The sequence below is a fragment of the Prionailurus bengalensis genome, chromosome B2 (assembly GCF_016509475.1).
Source record: "Prionailurus bengalensis isolate Pbe53 chromosome B2, Fcat_Pben_1.1_paternal_pri, whole genome shotgun sequence".
Classification (NCBI taxonomy): domain Eukaryota; kingdom Metazoa; phylum Chordata; class Mammalia; order Carnivora; family Felidae; genus Prionailurus; species Prionailurus bengalensis.
The window spans coordinates 95,720,756-95,737,241 of record NC_057349.1 but is presented as its reverse complement, the minus strand read 5'-3'; the positions used below and the strand labels follow the sequence as shown (position 1 = coordinate 95,737,241).

Genomic DNA, 16,486 nt, shown 5'->3' with positions numbered 1-16,486 from the left:
TAAAGCTGTGATTTTCCACTATTTGATTTTCTCTTCAAGAAAAAGCTTAAAGTCTGTGTTTTATGTGCTGTGATGATCTGACACTTATTTGGGATGCTGTAAGTCTGTTCTTTTTGACATCACAGATGTTAAAAGACTAGGAAGTGGATAGTGTATGCAGGTGGAGGCCATTTCACTCGTTGCCGATAGTGTGAGGGTCCCAGCCAGCCATACCATAATGCTGAATTGAGGCTGAATAGCAATCCCTTAGATGCCCTCCACGTCTCTGGGGGGGCTTTAAGACACACACATTATTTGTGACATTAGAATGTTAAAACTTATTTTGCCTTGAGTTCTTAACTCTCATAAAGCTCAAGTGGAAGAACAGATACAACCTTTAAAACTGCCACTTTTTCTTATAGTTTTTCCCACGTGAGGAACAAAGAATACGAAACTTTATTTTTTAAGGTTCTTAGGGAGATACTTAATTTAAAAAATGTTTTTTTTTCTTGGACACGTAGGTTGCTCAGTTGGTTAAGCCTGAGTTCGGCTCAGGTCATGATCTCATGGTTTGTGGGTTTGAGCCCGTGTCAGGCTCTGTGCTGACAGCTCAGAGCCTGGAGCCTGTTTCAGATTCTGTGTCTCCCTCTCTTTCTGCCCCTTCCCCATTTGCGGTCTGTTTCTCAAAAATAAGTAAACATTAAAAAAACAATAAAATAAAAAATGTTTTTCCTGAACTTTTAAAAATTCCTAAGACCAATGTAGAAGCTTAATTCAGTAAAAAGAAAGAAAAGTTGGTGGCCACCAGGATCTTGAGGAATTCTATTTTTAATGTCTTTATTTAGAAAATAGATTCACTTTCTGTAAGACAGTCGTTCAGTTATGTGATTCTTAATTTTGTAGCCCTCCTAAATGAGTAAGCTAAGTTTAAAAAACAGAAACTGACTTACCATATTGCTAATAGCTCTGGCAAGAAGGATGTTATCTTCCCTTCTCCCGTTCTTTGAATAGGCTAAGTGACTGCTAGTTTTAATTTTCAACTATGCAGTTGTTGGTTTTCTTTTACAATTAGAACTGAGTTAATTTGAAAGTTCTTGAAATTGATGTATATTTACCTATAAGGGCCGTTTAAAAAACAAATAAAGACCATTATGCTTCTTTAACTTGTAGGTACTGTTTTCATGACTGATAATTAACTTTTATGACTTAATTATAATAACTAATGGCATAGTTATATTCAAAGTGTTGCTTGGTAACAGGTCAATATGTTCTTCATTCATTATTATGTAGAAAGTTAGCAATGCATCCTAACTCCAGCTTTATTGTAGTTATTGACTAGGGGTTGGAAGAGATACTGATATTACAGAATTCAGTGTGAATGATGATTGGTTATATACTCAGTCTCAGGACTGATTTTCTTTTAATTCCTTCTATTTGTATCTTTCTTGTTAATAACTTTGGCTTATAAAAGATTATTCTCGGTTGGAATATTTTTAGTATTGTTGAGGAAATACCTGTTTTATGTAAGAACATAACAGTTTTATAAGAAGATTAAAAGCTACTATTAATACAGATCTTTCATTATGTCTTTATTCCTTTTAAACATAGTTGTATCAGACTGAGTCCAGTCAGGAGATAGAAACCACACAGAGGGTTAAGCAGGGTAAGTTTCATATGAAGAAGTATTAAACTCTGATAAAAGAGTGACTGTAAGATATAAGAAAACTGCATATGGTGCTCTAGGGCCAAGGGAGAAAAGTGACACTTACATAGAGCCTCTTCCCCAAGGCTGGATTTAGAACTTGTTGGAAAGGGTGTAGATCAGTCCACTGGACTAGTAGAGAAGTTCACTCTTTTGCCCATACTGGAGCTAGTCTGCAGTCACTGGGCAGTCAGGACAACCTGGAGCACAGTCCACTAGCAGCAAGTGGACTGGGCATGCAGACAGAGTGGCAGCTCTATGGGAAGCTGCAAGTAGGCCACCCATGTGGGCCTCCAGAGGAAACCAGGGGCTCACGGGGTCTGGAGGTCTTCAGTGTGCCTATGCAAACAGGAACCTCTTTCTCTGGCAGTGACCTTTTAGGACTCTACTGAGAAAGCTTAATGTGGCTGTCAGAGTGGAAATACTTCAATTGTGTCCATTATGGCAGGACATCCACGAAAGGGTGAGTTTGAAGCAGAGAGTCATTAAGTTGATAATGGGCACAATGATGTTCATTTTTTCCAGTTTCTTTTTTTTGCCATGTAGGTATGTAAAAACTTTTTTACTAAATTACCTGTCTGTACTTTTTACTGTTTGTGTTTGCTTTCCTTCCCTTAGCCCTATTGACATTTTGGGTCAGATAATTCTCAGTTGGGGGGGGCTGTCCTGTGCATTGTGGTGTGTTTGGCGGCATCCCTGGCCTCTACTCAGTAAATGCTAGTATCACACGTAAACAGTTGTGACAACCAGAAATTTCTCCAGCAAAAATCTCTCCTGGTTAAGAACCACTGCTTTAAAAAACGCTGTTAGAAACAGTCCAGTTCTGTCTCATAAAGTTTTGCTTGTGATTTTTAGCAAATTCTGTTTCAATAAAAGAAGGCATCTCAAATAATTATAAAATTGTGTTTTTGGAGGAGGTATCAGAAACTAAGTGAACCTCTTTATTTCATCTATAAATGAATTAGTCAATTTTCAATTGATTGTTTCTATTCGCCTAGCTATTTGGTTGTGTACCTGGGATTGGAACCCAAAATGTTTTCAATAAAAGGCTATGTGTATAGTATTCTCTTGTTCATTCTTTGACCCAAGAGCATATGTTATGCCTGCACTCTCCCAGGTGCTAGAGACTTGATGATGAGGTTGTGCATAAAATTTCAGGTTTGCGTGAAGAATCATTTCATTTAGCTATCACATTCTTTCTGGATACTTGATGATAGAAAGGTGTTTTTAAAAAAGCATTGAAAGAATAATTCATCCATATATGAAAGGACTGTGGTTAAAGGAGCTACTCTTAGCATTAATGCAGTTTTGTGGTTGCAACTGTTGAAATGGTTGTGGGCTTTGAATCAGAAGACTGAGCATCTGGTCTTGGTTCTTCATGAAACTCATAACCTGGGCCTCCGTTGTCATCTGTGAAATTATGCTGGACTAACTGGATTCAGAGTTACCTATCATACCTGTTCTGATAAGGTGTGAACTCCCAGGTCGGAGTTGAGGATAAGAGTAGAGAAGGCCTAGAGACTGTCACAGTCCTCTAGGACAGGGATACGAGAAGCATCTAAGCTTTATTCTCTTACGGAAGTATGATGGCCTAAACAGTATTGACAGATTGGCAGTAAATTGGATTGAGATGAGTCTAGTAGTAGAGAATGTGCTTCAATACCAAGATGATCCCAAATTCTTGTACTGTTCATGTGCTTTACAGAGATCTGATTCTGAGATAAATTTCTGAGTATAAAAAATAATTTTAAGGTAGGATTCTGGGTAAGTCGATAGGAGTTACTTAAAAAACAACACATAGAATGGGGAAAAAATATTTGTGTAGATTTATCAGTAAGGGACTTGTATCCAGAATACATTAAAAAAAAAAAAATCTTACAACTCAACACTAAAAAGACAACCCACTTAGGGGACAAAGGATTTGATAGGCATTTCTCCAAAATAAATATGTAAATGGCCAGTAAACAAAAGATGCTCAACATAGTCATTAGAGAATACAAGTCAAAACTATACGGGGATACCACTTCAGACCCACCAGTGTGACTCTAATAAAAAAGCCAGGCAATAACAGGTGTAGACATAGATATGGACAAATTGGAACGCTCATATATTGCTGGTGAGAATGTAAAATGCATCGTCTTTGGAAAGCAGTTTGGCAGTTTCTGAAAATATTGTTATCATACAGCAGTTAAACAGTTATCATAGAACTCAGCATGTCATAGAACTCAGTTTTCCAAGCAAATTGAAGATCCGCATCCAATACAAAAGCTTGTACGTGAATGTTCATAGCATAGTAGCATTATTCATAGTAACCAAAAAAAGGGAAACAACTCAAATGTCCATGAACTGATGAATGGGTAAACAAAACGAAACAAAAAATAGATCTCCATACAATGAAGTACTATTTGGCCATAAAAATGAATGAAATTTCATTTATGCTATAGCATAACTGAACCTTGGAAACAAGCTAAGAAAAAAAAACAGATACAAAAGTCAACATATTGTATGATTCCATTTATATGAAATGTCTGGAATAAAGATTAATGATATCTAGGTGATAGGAAGAGAGGGAAAGGGGGTAACTATTAATGGGTATGGGGTTTTTTTTTTGGTAGGATGAAAATGTTCTGAAATTAGATACTGACAGTGGTTGTTCAACTCTGAATACACTAAAAGCCACTGAGTTGTACACTTTAAAATGGTGAATTTTATGGTATGTGAATTATATCTCAGTAAAGTGGTTTTTTTTAATTGAGCCTGAAAATTTTAAAAAGGAATTATTTAATCACTCTGAGATTAAGCTACAGTTGACAGTTATTTCTTAACTACCAGTTCCACATTTCTTTCAAACCCTTTCCTGTATTTTTGTCTTTTTGCTGTTTAATATTTATTGTGTTTGGTGTTTTGGCTTTGTTTCTTTAAATAAGTTCTGGTTAAAATTTAGATCACTTGAAGTTGTCCTTTAACCGTTTAGACAGTAGGAATAGGACCAAGGGAATCTAGACATTCATCCCTATGTGATGTTATTTTGCCTTGATAACACAAGTAGTCATAACCTGTTCAGGGTTTCTTTTATGAGATAAAATGTCTATGCAAAAATCTAGGAGGAGGAAGCAATAATGTAGACAAAATTAATTTTATATTTTGCCTTATGTTTAGTTATGGAAAGATAAGTTTAAGAAAAAATATGTAAATGAAACTTTTTCAGAAATGTCTAAGGATTTTTAATAACTTTCATTTCTTTATGTGAGGCTTTAAAGTTATAATGTTCATTTTTAATAATAAATAATTTATCATTACAGACAGATTTGATCAATTTTGGGCCATCAACCGGAAACTCATGGAATATCCTGCAGAAGAAAATGGATTTCGTTATATCCCTTTTAGAATATATCAGGTAGGAAGTAGTGTTTTTAATGATACCAGCTTGTGAATGCCTCAGACATCTTACTTCTTGAAGTGGTGTAATCCAAAACTCTTTAAATTGGCATAGTAACTGAAGAGTATTGATTAGTCGATCTTCCCAGATCTTTATCTTTTGGTGACAATCACAGCAGAAACCATGCTGAAATATTTGGTTCATATACAGTTGACCCTCATTATTTGCAATATTTGCTTGCTTCCTAAAATTTACCTGTGACCAGAGTCAGTACTCAGCAGTGCGCTCATGGACATGTGTGGAATTTCAAAAAATTTGGTTTGCCCAGCATGCACATTTTCAGCAATGCCATACCTTCTTATTTCTGTTCTTTCCCCAGTTGATGTTTTTCATGCTTTTGTGCTTTTTTTGGTGATTTGTTTAAAATTGCTCCCAAGAGCAGTGCTAAAGTGTCATCTTTAAACAGAAACACACATCAAACAAGGTTATGTGTTGATCAGTTGAAGAACGTGTTGTGACCAGAGGCTCACAGTATCCCAACCCTGTATTTCCCCCAGGGACAGTGGTTCAAATATTTGCTCATTTAGCGTTTGCAGTGATTTTATAAAATGTAGCTACCACCAATAAAGAGAATCGACCTATTTGTTTTAACAGTGAGGCTTTATTTAGTGTTGTACAACAAAATAGATAGTAGGCTTTCCTTATAGCACAATTTCTTAGGTAAAGAAACTCCTTTTCTGTAGAGTACTTTAGAGCTTGTAAGTGCTTTACATATAGCAAATACTTTGTGAATATTTGTTGAGTGAATGGTATTCCAGAAAGTGAGTTACCTACTATCACAAAGAAGTCGTTGGGAATAGGAATTGGAAGATAATATCATAGACATGGACTCTAATCTAGCAAGATTTCCATTCAAACTCAGAGAGATTATGTCATAACTTCCCCTTGGTAGCCATTTTCAGTATCCCACAGTCTTTACCCGTAGTTACTTCTGTAGTATTTTTTAAATATTTAAAGAGCCATCAATCACATAACTATATTAAAGAGGAAAACAAATTATCTAATTGAAAGCAAGTAAAAGCCCACTACACTCAAAGAATGAAATAATTTAAATAAGGTTTCTTTTCATTGATTTCATTAACATAATGGCAAATAGGCTATTTTTAGATCATGGATTTGTAATATGTACAATAGAAATAAAATGGGAAAAATTCCTGTTGGAATAAGACCAGATGATCTAGTTAGCCACACATCTCTGCTTTCTTTTTTTAAATTCCACCAGTCTTTGTCAAGCACAGATATTATGCAGTGGGTTTGGAATTACCATAGTTTATTTATTTATGCATAATCCAGAATTGCGAAGAATCCGAAGCAATTTATACAAATATATAATCAAAACAAAAAAGAATTTGAAGTCAGAGCCATGCATCATAAAAAAAAAATCTGAGGGAATGTACAAGAATTTATAATCACAAAGTAGAAAAGAATTTAAAATCAAAATCACTGAAAATAAAAAATAGAAACTCAGCGTGAGATTATATAAGCTTTGACTGAGTGAGATACTTAAGTTTATTAAAATTGACCTGCAGATTTGACCCTGAGTGTCCTTGTATCCAAAACAAGGGAAAAGAAATGTGGTAACATTTTTTTCCCCATCATACATAAAATGAAAACTTACTAGGTCATTAGGGAAAGCTAAACTTTCTTGGGCATTATATAGGGAAGAAATTTCTCATGTGGCTTCATTTATAAGGAGTAGGGCAATGTTTTTTTATAACTTCCCCACAGTAAAAATATAGTAGTTTTCATAAAGCTGCTTCCTAAAGTGTTATTCAGCAGTTGCTGAAGACAATGAATTATAAGTCACAGATCATCCACAGTATAATAAAGACTTGGATAAAGTAATGGGAAGGCTAGGACTGAAAAGATTTTTAGGTTATTTTGTTGAAGAATGTTTTTATCAAATAAGAAGGAAAGTAAGTGTGGAGCAAAGCATTTGGGGATTGGTATTCACAGTAAAGGTTAACCTGGCAGAGGAGAGGTTTACAGAGAACTGCGAAGGGAAAGAACGAGAAAAATTATTGCGCTCACATGGGAAAGCCTCAGTCTTTTCTGTGTTGCAAGGAATAAAGCCACCTGCTGAAAAGAGGGCTGGTAGCAGTTTTGGACACTGTTCTGTTTGACAGTGGGCAAGTAGAAGAGTTCCTATAGTTGCATAAAATGATGTGAGAAAGAAAGATGGCAGGAAGCCTAGCTATGTTGAGAGAAGAAATGTCTCACGTTAGATGACTCTGTACTGACCACCTAGGAATTCTATAAGAGAAACTTCTGCAGAGCTAGATTTAGGAGTGATGTGCTTTAGCTCTTCCATAAAGAAAAGCCAAAATGGAGCCAGATTTTATGGACTCTAAGTATAATACTTTTAGTGAGTAGGATTCAGGTAGTCCATAATCTCATAGAGGGAGTCTGCTTTACTTCTTCATGGATATTGGTGGTTAAAGTACATTTTAAAAACAATAACAGAGTAATCCTTAAGTTTTCTGAGTGGATTTCAAAAATTTAAAAAAAAAGTTTAAGTAAGCCCTACATCCAATGTGGGGTTTGAACTCACGACCTTGAGATCAGGAGTCATATGCTCTGCTGACTGAGACAGCCAGGCCCCCCTCAAAAGTGGTTTTTAAGCAGCAGCCCACTTTAAGGCCAAGCTTGGGAGGGGACAAATGGGACTGGGTCAGGTGGCTTGACTCCTTTCCTCCTGGGACTTGACAGTCTGAAACTTGCCTTTCTATCTATGCCAAGACAGAGTCAGGTGCTTTGCCCAAGTTAGATAGTTCTTGATCTAGCTAGCATTCTGGATACACTACTACCCTCAAAATGTTAGTGTTATCTTTGAAGGCAAGATTGGATTAAAAAAATCTGTGTACTAGGATTTAGCACAGTCTTTCATATACTGTGAGTGCTTTATAATTACTTAATTTAAGGTGTTAAATTAATAGGGTGTTAAAAAGCACCAAAGATCATATAATTTTAAAGCTGAAAAATAGACTTTTCAAAAAGTTAAATAATCCCAAACTGAAATAGCTAGCTGTTTTCTTTGGATTTAAATGTATAACAGCGGAAAAGAGCTAGAAGCTTTGGAAGGGTTAAAACAGCTGTGTACAATAGATCAAGATCACAGTTTTGCTTTATTCACTTAGTAGAGAATTATCTTGGCCTCTTTCTGCTTCGGTTTCATAGTCTGACAATTTGACTTACATGTAAACCTCACTGAGCTCAGAAGGTTCGAAAAGATTTGAGACATAAAGGCTAAACTAAGTACTTTTCTTTAAAAAATAAAGTTGTATTTCCAGAAAGAGCGCTGAACTAGAAGGCAGGGCCTCCAGGATTCTGGGAGGTCTGACACTGACCTTGGTGGGCCTTTGTTTCCTCATCCATAAAATGAAAGGGGCATGACTGAATGAATTTATATATCTGGTTAAAGTTTTTCTCCAAAGAAGCCATATTACAGGTTTATATAATTCTGTCAGTGACACTCTTATTTTTTAAAACATTTTAAACTCCTCACTTCAGAGCAAATTTGTCATTTTTACAGCAAACATAGTCCTTTCCTTTATGGGATTGCTTTGACTGAAGTCCTTTATGGTACTGTATGACTTTTAATCACTTCTAAAAATGAAATTTATACTCTCTAAGTGGTTTATCTTTTTCATGAAGGCAGGGCAGTTGTTTTGTTCATGCTGTGTGTCCAGGGTCTTAGAAAAGTGCCTGGCATGTAGTAGGCATTTGTGAGTATTTGTTCATTCATTAAATCATTCCATCTGTCGTTAGTAGTTGATTTCGGGCTATTCTGTTGTACCACGAGCTCCATAGTAACGTACCATAATGCATTCCCAGACCCTAGCAAATTATCTTACTTGTGGCATTTAGTTAAATAAAATATACCACAAACTCTAAAGGCATTCTCAAAAGAGGAGTTTAAAAACTATTTTGAGATTTATACCTTTTAGCAGTTACTTGGATAGGTAGGTTCTGGCTTGTATACTTTACTGTAGTTTCTATGCTGTGACTACTTGACGCTCTGATAGGGAAAGTATGTTATATAATCATCATTTATTGTGGGGTTATTACTGTTAGAATAATGGTGCAGATGTACAGAGCGGGAGGTGTGCCTTTCCGTGTGTATGTTATGTTCTGGGAAAAATTGTCAGATGTATTCATACCTTTTGTTGTGGTGTCACAACACAGAAGGATTTAGAGAAGGATTTAGAGAGAATGCGAGGGGGAGGGAAGAGAAAGAGAGAATGTGTGTGTGAAAGAGAAAATGGTTTTATAAAGTTCTATAATTAGATTGAAAGTGGGAAGCTAGAGAATTCTTGAAATTTGCTTGACGAAATGTGGCTGCCAGGTGGGGACTTTGTTAGGAAAGAGCTTGCTGCCTGATCTTTCCTGTGCCAACAAGTTGGCAGTTTCTCCTCAGATAGGAGGAGCTGACTTTCCTGTTGGTCTTACCCCTTTCCAGCTGGGTTCTTATTTGAATTTGAGTAAAATTTTAGGAGTAAGGTATGTAAGTGAATATAAAAATTTAGGAGTCTTAGTTTTGCCCATTCTTAGTTTTGCCATTCCTCACTTTTCCCATTTCTTTATATGTTTGAATCCTCATTCATGCCTTGACCAAAGGAAGATGGGTTCTGCTTCCTGTTTTCCTAATTGAACAGTCTCAAGGGGAATACAGGTATCTGTTGCAGACTCCTTTACAGCTGATATTAGTTCATATGGGTAGGATATTCCATTAAGTGTAGCTTTTACTTATGCAGTGTTTTGATTAGTCTGAACCTTTCATTTCTTTCATAGTAGATATAAATCTCTGTACTGAGAACTTAAATTAGTAATAAGTTTAAGCAGTACCTGAAACTCTAGGTTTATTAAGATAAATGAAAGACATCATTTTTACTAAAATATTTTTCTTTGCAGAAAATAATAAAATTCCTCTGTAGCAAGGGGTGTGAAAAGGAAGGGGCACTGAGCATGCTTAAATCATACTCACTTCATCTTTTGAAGCCTCAGAACCACCATATGATGTAGGTATCATCATCTGATTTTACATGAGGAAGCTGAAGCCCAGGGGTTTTCAGTCGCTTGCTCAGGGGTACACAAATGAAACACGGAAGAGCCAAAATCAGACCGAGGTGAGACTTAAAAAGTATAATTTTACGTATAAGATGAGGTTTACAGAATTTTCAGGATAGAATTATCACATAAAGTCCACCTCAACTAAATAAATTGATAGAAACCTCGAAGTCTTCTAACTGGTGATACTCTGTAAAGGCTGGCTTTTGTCCAGACTGTTGGGAAAACTCCGTTGTTTTTCATCTGTAGTTTGATTGTCATGGGCTCAGAATGACTACAATCTAGCGACAGACTTTTAGCGGTACAAGTAAAATAGGTACAAAAGTAGTCTAGAGAGCCATTATAGACCAACATGTGTCATTTCTGTCATTTACATAACAGTTTAGTTTGGTGTGTGAGTTTCAGGTCTGTGTTCCTGAAATCCAGGTGCTTTGTATTAGCTGGTATTCTAGAGATGAGGTTGAAGGCAGAAAGTGTTTCAGAAATGTAACCTAAATGTCATTTAGAATAGCACACGTAAACAGATGGTGATTAATGGGGATATCTGTTAAAAAGACTTGTAAAGTGACGGTGAAGTCCTTAGGCGTTGGTATTTAGGTTGTAGAGTGAAATTAGACATGTTTTGTTGTGTTTTTCAAGAAGCAATGGATTCATAAATGTTATCCTGCCAAAATACTTTGCATAAGAAAAGTTTATTTTATTCAGTTATTCGTTCATTCATTCAAGTTCATGGGCTCACAGATATTTGCATGCCATGCCCTGTGCTACGCATGGGGGATACAAATGTTGGTTAATATCCTGCATCACCCTTTACAGAGCTTGTAGTTTAAAGGTGGAAGGTAATCAAGTAGGTATACAAACAAATGTAAAATCACCACTATCATTGGTGCTGGGAAGCAGAGGTAGGTATACAACAAAAGCCTCAATCCTCTAGGGAGAGTTTGATCTAGTTTGGGAGGGCAGAGAAGGCTTTGTTGGTGCAGTGTTGTAGCTCTTGGAGAATCAACAGGTGGGTGGAATTAAGGAAGGCAAAGAGTGATGATAAGAGCTTTGTAGGCAGAGAGGACCTTTTAGGTGTTGAACACAGAGTTGGGGGAAAATAAGGCTGCAAATGTAAGGGTTAGACTATATTATGGAATTTTCTTTTTATTTTCTGAAGAATTTTAGTAATGTCCATATTATCTGAATATCCAAATTTACTCAATAAAGCTTACCTAATCACCTACTTTGTTCTTTCTAGAAGTTATAAATAAACTTATTTATAGAAGTTATAAATAAATTCAGAGAATCCTCTTAGGAGCAACGTAACTGTTATTTTTAGTTTTAAACAAAAACATGAAGCTGATAAACGATGCTTATTTTCTAATGAGGTTAATTAATGATTCTTAGTTGTTTTTTGGCAGTTGTTCATCAGTTAAATGATGTCAGAGTTTAGCTTGGCAATTCCTGGACTGAAGAAGGAGTCAAAATTTTAGATTCTGTTTGCTTTCAGAAATGCTGATTTATGAATTTTGAAAAGTCAGAACAGCAGAAATGTGTGGCAAATTATGGTGGTGTTTATTCAGATTCCTTCTCTGGGGTTATGGCAGTTTGAGTGAGAAATTGTAATTCTGTTCTTTTGTTGTTTCCCATTTTAGTTGATACCTTGCAATAACATGCAGCAGAAAAGGCCAGAGAAAAAGAACAGGGACTTACTATGTGGTAAAGTGAATAGTAATTTTGTTTTTCATTTCAAAAAGAAACACTGAGTAATTTGTAATACATTTTGAACTGTGTAAAGATATTTAATATCTTTAATAGGATAGAATGTATTCTCTGTTCTGCAGTTGAACATATGTTACTTAGTTTTTTGTTGAGAGTTATTTTCAGTACCTTTCCTTAAAATTAAAAAAAACAAACAAACAAAACTTTTGATGGTAGCAAAATACATGCAAAATTTACTGTCTTAACTATTTTTAAGTATATACTTCAGTAGTGTTAAATACGGTCTCTAAAACACTTTCATGTTGCAAAACTGAAACTCCATACCCATTAAACACCAACTATGAATTTGATTACTCTAGGTACCTCATATAAGTGAAGTCATAAAGTATTTTGTGTGTGTGTGACTTGCTTATATTACTTAGCATATTGTCCTCAATGTTCATCCATGCTGTAGCCTGCATGTATACACCATGTTTTATGTATCCATTCATGGACACTAGAGTTGCCTCCACCTTTTGGCTGTTGTGAATAATACTGCTATGAATACGGGTATGTTAGGGTTTTCCAGAGAAACAGAACCAACTGGATGGGGGGAGAGAGAAAAATTTATTTTAAAGAATTGCTTCACATGACTGGCGAGGTTGGTGAACCCAAAATTTGATGGAATAGGGTGGCAAGCTCGAGACTTAGGGAAAAGTACAGTTTGAGTCCAGTGGCAGTCTTCTGGCAGAATCCCTTCTTGCTCAAAGGAGGTCAGTCTTTGTTTTATTAAGGCCTTCAACCGATTGGGTGACACTGACCCACATTTTGGGGGATACTCTGTTTTACTCAGAGTCCACCAATTTAAATGTTAATCTCATCTAAAAAACACCTCCACAGAAATATCCAGAATAATATTTGACCAAATATCTGGGCATCACAGCCCAACCAAGTTGACACAGAAAATTTACCATCACAGTAGGTGTACGGATATCTTTTTGAGACTCTACTTTCTTTTCTTTTGGGTATATACCCAGAAGTAGAATTGCTGAATCATATTGTTAATTCTATTTTTAAATTTTTAAGGAGCTGCCATACTGTTTTCCGTAGTAGCTGCACCATTTTACATTCCTACCAGTAGTGCACAAAGGTTCCAATTTCTCTACATCTTCACCAGCACTTACTACTTTGTTTTTTGGTTTTTGTTTGTTTGTGTTTGATATTATGTTTAGATGAAATATAGCCAGAATATGTGTGTGTGTATGTACACACACACGTATACATATATACATACATATATGTATGTATACATATATGTACACACATATATGTGTGTATGTGTGTACATATATATGTATGTATGTATACACCTGCAGGTTATACATTGTTTTCTGACCTAGCTTTTCTTATAAGATAGATTTAGAGAAGTACAGCTTTCCCACCACCCCACTTCTAGCTGCTGACTTATTGATAAGATCATTTATTAAATAATGTTTGGTAAACTTCTTTCTTGAAGAGCCAGATAGTAAATATTTTTGGCTTTGCAGCCCAGATGGTCTCTGTTGCACCTGTATAACTCTGTAGCTAGAAAGTAGCCACAATTTACAAATGATGGACATGACTGTGTTCCAGTAAAACTTTATTTACAGAAACAGGTGAAGGGCACAATTTGACTTACAGGCAATAGTGATATTATCCTTTTCTACTGGATAAAAATGCCACCTCTGCTTTATATTAAAGTATTTTGACTACTGGGATCTATTTTTGGGTTCCCTATTTTGTTCCATTGGTATATTTGTCTATTCTTAAGCTGGTATTATTTTTATTTGATTTTTTTAGTTTTCTGATACCTACTGGGGAAATTCATCCCTTACCTTTTTTTTTTTTTTAAATACTTTCCATGTTTATTCTCTGTCATTACCTCTTTTTTTTCTTTTTAAGTTTATTTATTTATTTTGAGACAGAGATAGCACAAGTCGGGGAGGGGCAGAGAGAGAGGGAGAGAAAAAGAATCCGAAGCAGGCCCTGTGCTGCCAGCCTGCATCCATTAAAGCCATGAGATCCACCCACAAAGCCATGAGATCATGACCTGAGCTGAAACCAAGAGTCGGATGCTTAACCCACTGAGCCACCTAGGCACCCTGTCATTAACTTGTTTACATGACTTTTATAATAATTTTATCAACTTCCCATAGCATCTTGTATGGTTGGAAGTGGAAATACATTAAATTTGTATTTTTAATTTTGGTAGGATTCACCTCTTCATGTTATTAAGTCTTCCCAGATAGGAACATAATACATCTCTCTTATTATTCAGATTTTATGTTCTCTGTAGATTTTAAAATTTTCTTCAAATAAGCCCTCCCCGTACCTTTCTTTTTCTTTTATTTTAGGTGTTTTATAGGTGTTATTTTTATTCCATTTCCATTTCTACATATTTTTACAGGTGTTTTGTAGGTATTGTTTTTCTTTATTTCATTTCCATTTCTACATATTTTTTACACTGGCTAAAAAAAAGCAAAAACAAAAACACCTTCCCACCAATTTTTGTATTGACCATTTATTTTTCTTGCTTTATTGCATTGCTGTTATTACATTGCCAAGATACTATTGAACAGTAATGATCCTAGCAGACATTTCTGTTTGGTTTCTGGTATTCATTGATATGGTTTTAATATTTCATCATTTAGAATGATACATAGCCTTTATCAAATTAAACTAATTTCCTTCTCGATTTTAAAATTAGAAATGGATGCTAAATTATTGACTAATTAAGTTACTGCTTTTTCCCCTTTTTGTCCTTTTTAATTTGGTACTTCTGTTAATGTTGACCTTCTCTTCCCTGAAGATCATAATCATATTATTATAAGATCCTACCCATTTTCCTCACTGTGACACTCTCACTGCTTTTCCTTTCCATAAGATGAAACCTTTAGAATTTCTCTTCTCTGTATTCCTCCAGTCTTCTACTATACAGAGACCTTTATACCACTTTAACTTCTGGGTTTCTCAATGCCTGGTTTTTGCCAGAATAGTTTAGTATCTTCACTTTTACGCTGTTACTAGATTTTCCGTTGCAGGTTCTGCCTGCCTTTTCAAGGATACTGTTTAACATTTATATTTCATATCCCAGATATTCTGTCAATATTCAAGGTATCAGTTTCTGATAGAGCTTTTGGTAGAAATCTCTGCCTGGCCATCTCTTTCTTTTCCTGCCTCAAGAGTAAAAAGGATCCAACCTTTTAATCAGCTTTTCCTTAGCTTTTCGAGTCTTTATGCTTACTGCTCCATAGTCTCTTGTCCACCCAGAGAGAACACTGCAGAGGTTTATAGTTCCCTCCATGTAGTCCCTGCCTGGCTACTCACCCCAGCAGCTGCTTTAGCCCAGGAGAGCTGTGGTATTGGGTGGGAGTCAGAGCTGGGAGTAGAGGCGAAAAGGGGAAGTACACTAAGCTTCCTCACTCCCAAAATACCCTTCATGTATAGTTGCTAATATGTTATTTTTCATATAAAGAATTATATAACAGTATTCCTTGGGGAAAGTGTCTAATACTTAATTCATATCCTAGCTGTGGCAGTAGCATGCTAAGATATATGTTGAAGTATCTGTGCTTAAAAAATAGGATCTGTATGTTGTAGGTAAAGAAAGACAAAGTACAGAATGGATGCTCAGTTCTTAAAAATAACTTTTGGGAGCACCTGAGTGGCTCAGTCTGTTGACTCTTGATTTTGGCTCAGGTCATGATCTCCCAGGGTTATGTGATCAAGCCCAGCATTGGGCTCCATGCTCACAGCATGGAGCCTACATGGTATTCTCTTTCTCTTTCCCTCTGTCTCTGTCTCTGTCTCTGTCTCTGTGTGTGTGTGTGTGTGTGTGTGTGTGTGTGTGTGTGTGTCTTCCCCTCTCTCTCACCCCTCCCCTGCTTGTGATCACTCCCTCACTCTCAAACATTAAAATAACTTCTGATCCAAGTGAAGATAACAGTTATAAAATAATAAATAACTTGGAAGTTGAAGACCTATCATTCATTTTCACAGCCATCACCACTGTCTGTTTTCAGAATATTTTCATCACCTCAAAAAGAAACCCTATACCCATTAGCAATGCTATTATGGACATATAAATAGAATCACTTAATGTGTCCTTTTTTCACAGGCTTAATACTTTCAGGGTCCAACCATCTTATAGTATGTACCTTATCCTTTTTTATGACTGAATAACATTTCACTGTAGTGGTATACCATATTTTGTTTATCCATTCAGTCAGGTGATGAACATTTGGGTAGTTCCTACTTTTGGACTATTATGAATAATGTTCCCATGAACATTTGTGCATAGGTTTTTGGGTGGACATATTTGCAGTTAGTTCCTGAGTACATACTTAGGAGAGGAATAAGTGGGAACTCTGTTTAACCCTTTGAGGAATCGCCAAACTGTTTTCCAAATTGGCTGTACCATTTTACATTTCTGTCAACGTTGTGTGGGTTTTCAATTTCTGCATGTCACTGCACCTCTTGTGACTGTTCATCTCTTTGATCACAGTCATCCCAAGTAGATATGAAGGGCTATTTCCTTACGATTTTTATTTGCGTTTCCCTAACGAGTAGTGTCTTAT

The 16,486-nt window shown here is 35.9% G+C and overlaps 1 protein-coding gene across 3 annotated transcripts in view; it reads left to right on the top strand.

Moving 5' to 3' along the window:
• The window catches only part of ATG5 (autophagy related 5), a 129,793-nt gene that overhangs the window by 71,038 nt on the left and 42,269 nt on the right, over positions 1–16,486 (top strand). For all 3 annotated transcript variants that reach the window (XM_043592031.1, XM_043592033.1, XM_043592032.1), the window contains one exon: positions 4,984–5,078. In XM_043592031.1, the coding sequence (XP_043447966.1) occupies positions 4,984–5,078 (95 nt within the window). The remainder of the gene's footprint in view (positions 1–4,983; positions 5,079–16,486) is intronic.